Raw genomic sequence first — 6,959 nt, forward strand, 5'->3', positions numbered from 1 at the left:
TATGTAAATTTTACTATTGTGTCTGGGGAGAGTCATTCTTTTTGGTGCCTTATAATTTAACACACGCACCGGTAAAATTTCCTCTTATTTATTTTTTATTTTTCTAAAATTTTCGTTGTCTTGCAACCTTTTCAATAGTTTTGACTCTGTCCGTTACGCACACTGCGTTCCTTTTTGTTTGTTTGTGTGCATGTGTGTGCATTAGTGTGTGTGTGCATATGTATCTGTCTGTGTGTACATTTGTATGTATATCTTCTGCATATTCATGTGTTTGTATGTACATGTTTGTATGTTTTATGTATGCGCGCGCGTACCTCTGTCTCCTTGTGTGTGTGTGTGTGTGTGTGCGTGTTTTGCAACTATGTACCGTGTTTGTATGTATGGATGTGCATCTCCATATGTGTCCTTGTGTGAAGTAAAGTGTATGTGTATATATGGTCATGTGTTTCAGTCTTCATTTGTGTATGTGTGCTTGTTTGTTCATATAACCTATGTAACTATGTTGATCTGTTTACTTTCATATCCATATGCTTACATACACGTGCATATACATATATATATATTCATACACCCACCCACACATACATACATCTATCTACATTTTTCATTTATGTTTTATGTAGTGTTTTTGGCACCGAAACACTTTCAAACTTCGTATACTTGTATATTTTGTGTTATAGAACAGATAAAAAATTTTGTATTCGAAGTTATTTCATGTTAAAAATTGTCTTATTTCGATAATTTCAACCAATCACTGACGTCTATTCAGTTGAATACAGTTACTGCTGTGGCGGTGTATATGGTATTAATCCCTGTTAGTTCTGACATTTCCGATTAACTAGACTGTTCGTAAACACGTGTGTTGCTTATGTTTTCAATTAGCGAAAAATTGTTACAAACACAGATACGCACAGCGTAATTAATTATATAAACAATATATGCGTATAAATTACCATTTTTCTGTAATTTTGTCTGCTTCAAAAGAAAACAAACCAAAAAAAAACCGGATGAAATATGTCAACAGGGAATAACAGTTTTGTCACCGGCAAAAAAATTATTGTTTACAAAACAGCAGTAACTGTATTCAGCTGAATAGACGTCAGTGATTGGTTGAAATTACAGAAATACGACAACTTTAACATGAAATAACTTGCGATGTACAATTTTTTGTTAAGAAGGCTAAGAGAAAAAGTTGTTTTATATGACACATTCTACCAGTGTCCCAAGTTTGAAAGTGTTTCGTTAAGAAAACAAATGTTGCCCGTCAAACCAAAAAGATCCTGTAAATGAATACATGTGCGCGCGCGCAAATTAGTTCATGCGCGCACGCAAATTAGTTCATGCGCGCACGCAAATTAGTTCATGCACGCACGCAAATTAGTTCATGCGCGCACGCACGCTCTTTTAACGGCTGAAATGGCTGAATATATATCAAAAATACCCTTTGTTTGTAAACAAATATAATTAAACAAAGTAAATAATTTTTTTTAAAACAAAGTAAATAATTTTTTTTTAAACAAAGTAAATAATTTTTTTTGAACAAAGTAAATAATTTTTTTTTAAACAAATTAAATAATTTTTTTTTAAACAAAGTAAATAATTTTTTTAAAATTAAATTTTTTTTTCTAAACAACGTTTATAAATAAAAAAACAAATCGACACACTACCTGCAAATTATACCTTTTTTTTGTAAACAAATGTAATACTTAAACAAAGTAAATAATTTTTTTTTAAACAAAGTAAATAATTTTTTTTTAAACAAAGTAAATAATTTTTTTTCTAAACAACGTAAATAAATAAAAAAAAACAAATCGACACATTACCTATTTTTGTTAACTTCTAAACAACGTAAAAAACCCCCCAAAAAACAAATCAAATAAAAATAACACACTACGCGCACATGTATACATTTGCATACGCGCACTCGCACGCGCGCGCACGCGTACTTGTTATAGGATCGACTACTCACGACTAGCTAGCGCGGGTGCGCGTTGGGACCACTCTTCTGTAGTAGTACCCGGAGCTCTTCATCAGAAATATAGAAAAAGTTCACAGAAAGGAAGACGGAGAAAGAAAATCGCCAACGATACACACGTGGTCACATATTGAAATGACTGGAAGGGAAAGGGTGAAGAAAAAGTTCTAAAACAGGAGAGTGCAAGAGAAGAAGGTATATGTGTGGGTATGTGCGTGCAAGTCTGTGTCTGTGTGTGTAATGATAGCACGTGTATGTGCATGTGTGTGTGCGTGTATGTATATGTTGTGTGTGTGTTTTGTGTGCAGTGTATGTGTGTGTGAACGAGGGGTTGTATGGGGAGGTATATGTACGATTGTTTTGCGCGTGTATGCGTATGCGTGTGTATGTGTATGTGCGTGTGTATGTGTATGTGCGTGTGTATGTGTGTGCGTGTGTATGTGTGTGTATGCGGTTGTGTATACGTGTTTGTGTGGGGTTGTGAGTGTTAGGTATGTGTGCATTCGTGTGCGTGTGTGCGCATGTGTATGTGCATGTGCGTTTATATGTGTATGCGTATGTGTATGTGTGTGTATGTATATGTAATATGAGTTTGTGTATGCGTGTGTGCGTGGGGCTGTGTGTGGCGTTTGTGTAAAGGTATATGTGCGTTCCTGTGTGTATGTGCATGCGTGTGCTTACGTGCGTGTATGTGCGTGTGTGTTTGTGCCCATGTGTGTACGTGTGTACGTTTATGTGTGCGTGCGTGCGTGTATATAGGTGTGTGGGTCTGTGCGTGCGTGGGGTTGTGTGGGTTAGGTATGTGTGCATTCTTGTGAGTGTGCGTTTGTGTACGTGTGTGTGTGTGTGCGTTTGTGTACGTGTGTGTGTGTGCGTTTGTGTACGTGTGTGTGTGTGTGTGCACGCGTGTATGTGTGTGCGCGTGGATGTATGTGGGTGGGTGTGCGTGTGGGTGCGTGTGTATGCGCGTGCGCATATATATATATATGCATACATATATATATATATACATACATGTATATATATATATATATATATATACATACATATATGTCTACACACATACACACACACGCATGCATACACACAAACACGCACGCACACACACGCACGCACACACACACACACACACACACACAGAGTCAGTGATACCTTGCAGTACGAGTTAAATTCGTTCCATGATCTGACAGAGCTTGTTTTACGACTTGCTCGTTCACAATTCAATTTTCCCATTTACCAGGAACGTGTTTAATATGCAAATTGCTCTATCCAGTGATGTCGCACTGCTAAACATATTGAGTATTTAACCTTTTTGTTACTGTATTTATTTTAAGATGCTCTGTGTTTCTTTCAATTACTTTAAATATAACAAAAAATTTAGTAAAATAACTTAGTTATCATTAAGCTAGTGTTAGGAACATAAATTGTGACTAAGGTTTGGTGGAAAATTTTAATTCAAAACTTATGAAAACAAGACATTTGTACTCAGAGCCAGTTTCAGCCAGGTTAGTAATGAAAGGGCTAAACAATGTGTTCATGGACAGTTGATGGGTTGGATTTGATACTGATGAAAGAGCAGTAACCCTTGAAATATGCATATACACCCAATACCTGTTTTTTCTATCTTCAATTGCATTGTTTACACACATGTATTTGTTTACAAAATATCAGAACTTGTAGTAATGGCTCTGAGTTCTTTAGAAAATCTATAAAATTAAAATGTTTTACTTGGATACTCTGAGGCATTTTAGAGAGAGGGTGTAATAGAAGATACTTCAAGTATTAACTCTTTGTTGTATTTTGTTTTCCTCTGCATTTTTCTGATTTCCTGTGTCTAGTATTTTATTATTTATCCTCTATACTGCTCTATCTTATATACTTGCTCTTCATAATTTCACCATGATAAAACTTGTTGTTAAGTGGGTTCCTGTTTTTGCAAAGACAAGTTCCTATGATTAATGTCAAATTATTTTATACATTGTATTATTTTGCATCATGGACTTCATGCTCCTTATTTGTAAAAATCGTTTCTATCAATATTCATCCTTTTCTTTGTAGATAATGGAATTCAGTCTGTTACATTTGAAATATTTGTTAATTGTACAATGCTTTTGTGGTAAGTAACAGTATGTTTCTGATATAAACACTTGTTTTCAGAATTTTCAGTCATCATATACGAGGGGGTACCCAAAAAACCCAGAATTTTGCAGTGTTATTTTATTCACTTGGTTTTATATGTTTACACTTTTATTGCATCTCCTTCAAAGTATTCTCCATTTGAAGCAATGCATCAGTTCAGATGCATTTTCTACTGTTCAAGCAGTGCTGGAACTCTTGCGAAGTGATGCCTTTTAACGCCTTTGTCATTTTTTCTTCACCTCTTTCACATCTGCACATTCTGTAGCACAAGCTTTTGTCGCTAGTGATGACCTTTGAAGAAAAGATCTGGATCAATTTCCATCTATTCTTTCAGTTCACGGCACACATTCAGTTGTAATTGCTTTTGATCTTCTGTGAGCAAGTGAAACTCTTTTCATCCACAAAATTCATTGACAGGAACTCTAGGATACACCAATCATATCAACATGTCTGTCCATTGTTCAGTGACAGTCCTCCAATAATGTTTACATTCGTTTGTTAGTCTCCAAGCGACAAGTGACCATTCCTAAAGTGTGGAAACCACTCATAAACTTGTGTTTTGCTCATAGCATCATCCTTGTAAGTTGTTTGAAGCATTACAACTGTTTCAGCTACCATATTCCCCAGTCAAAAACAGAATTTCACAAAAGTCAATGAACAGGGGAGAAGCCCTGCAACACAAAGATGCACCATGTGGCAGTACAACCTCTCTAGATGATGCCAGTCAGCAGACTGATGTCTTAGGACTGCATCAAGTGGCGGAAGCCCAAACTACAACAGGTTTGTCCTACAGAGAATGTTTCCGGTTACTTTTGGGTACTCCCTCATATTTTTGTATCCACTGATAGATTGTAGAATTTAATCATAAAAAACTTTTGTTTAATCCTAAGGCCAGCACTGATCAAGCAGAATTATGTTTATAGGTATTGCATATGTGGGTATCTCGTACTATTCTTCCAGCTGCTGTGTGTATGCGCAGACATGGCTAGGTGCAAGCTGTGTGGTAAGGAGCCTGGTTCTCAATCATATGGTTTCAAGTTCAGTCTCACTCCATGAAACTTTGGATGAGAGTCTTCTACAATAGTCTCTGAACAACCAAAGCCTTCTGAGTGGATCTGGCAGACAGAAACAATACCATGATGATAGCACTGACAACAGCTCCAACAACACCAGGTCTTAGTTTGTTTACATCCCTGAATCTTAGCAGTTTGATATAAGAGACTGATAAAATAAATACCAGGCATTTAAAAAAAAAGCACTGGGGTTGATTCATTCAGCTAAAACCTCTCAAGAAGGTCCTCCAGCATGGATGCAGACCAATGACAGAACCAAGTAAAAACACACATACACAGACACAGAGGCACACACACACACACACACACACACACACACACACACACACACACACACACACACACACACACACACACACACACACACACACATACACACAGGTATATATGAATGTGGGTATTTGTGTGAGTTAATATTCTCATCTTGCCTTCACGTGTTTTCACTTCCTGGCTATAAACAATGACTCTGCTGATGGTGTTGTTTGCTGGTAGTCCACTGCAAAAGCATGACTAGACATCTTAAATCATTGTGCAATCTTTGAGAAGAAAAGGCTCATTCATATGCACTGTTTATTTCCAGTTCTCTGTGTAGACATTCCCCAAAAAGATTATTACCTCGCCTGGAAACAAGTGGGCGTTAGTGGCAAAGAGGACATCCAGCCATAGAAAAAGTTGACTCGTACAAGCAGGCAAAAGTAAATGTTAAAATGAAGATAATGACAACGATGATGGTGATGGCAAGAACGATGAGGGTGATGATGATATATTCTGCTGAATATAGAATTTGTAAAGAGTGAGAGTAAAGCAAAATGTAGAAAAAAACATGAAAAATATATTAAAACTTTCCATACAAATGTTATAATGGAAAAGGATGTTTAGGAAAATTAAGTTGACTACTAGATTCTTGATGTCATTAGTTTATGAACGATCATTGCTATGATTAACTATATCAATAATGACTATTACTGAAATATCTTTCAAATTCTCAAAACTTCATTTTTTTCATTAATTCTGCAATTAATGTTGTCATAGTTATCAATCTTATAGCTCTATTGTTTGAAAACTCTGGTTGTAGGAAAAATAAAAATGCAGTGATGTAATTATCTCTAGTTCATTTCTATTGTTGATGTCTTAAGTTTTATCTTATATATTAGCGAAGTGAGGACTGAAAATATAGTCTTAGAAAGTTCTAATTATGTCAGTAAATATTTCAATTTCTAATATCAGTGTTAATTCTTGGTAATGGTAAAAAAATTACAAACCTTTTAATATTTTAATTATCTTTCTCATCATTCAATCCATTGCTAGTCTTCATTCAGATTTTGCCCTTTTAAATATATTAAATAAAATCTTTCAAATTTTAAAAACTAAATGTGGATACAAATGCAGATATCACAGAAAACTGAATGAAATGTTAGTGACTAACTGTACTGAGAGTATTTAGATAAAGTCCAGGAATCAAATACCTTCTTACTATTATTCCTCCTGATCACAAGATACCATTATACTATTTAAGTCATTGGCAGCAAGCTGATGCCTTAGGTATCATCTATGATATATAGATATGATTCCTACTTGGTTCCCAAATTTTATACTCTTTGAAATATCCTCTGTAACTCTATTTACAATTAATTCTTAATAATACATAAAAAGGAACTTTTCAATCAATCCTCATAATTTTGATTTATTTTAAATTGTTGTTCTTCCATTAGAAAAATCACATCTTGGAATAACAAAGTAGTAATTAAATGATATATATATATATATATATA

The 6,959-nt window shown here is 35.0% G+C and overlaps 1 protein-coding gene across 1 annotated transcript in view; it reads left to right on the top strand.

The window, feature by feature from the left end:
- LOC128247863 (uncharacterized) overlaps positions 1–6,959 on the top strand; it is a 58,283-nt gene that overhangs the window by 9,211 nt on the left and 42,113 nt on the right. The window contains exon 2 of the mRNA XM_052968044.1: positions 4,034–4,091. Coding sequence (XP_052824004.1) covers positions 4,037–4,091 — 55 coding nt within the window. The 5' untranslated portion in view covers positions 4,034–4,036. The remainder of the gene's footprint in view (positions 1–4,033; positions 4,092–6,959) is intronic.

This window comes from Octopus bimaculoides, chromosome 5 (assembly GCF_001194135.2).
Source record: "Octopus bimaculoides isolate UCB-OBI-ISO-001 chromosome 5, ASM119413v2, whole genome shotgun sequence".
NCBI classification, from domain to species: Eukaryota; Metazoa; Mollusca; class Cephalopoda; order Octopoda; family Octopodidae; genus Octopus; species Octopus bimaculoides.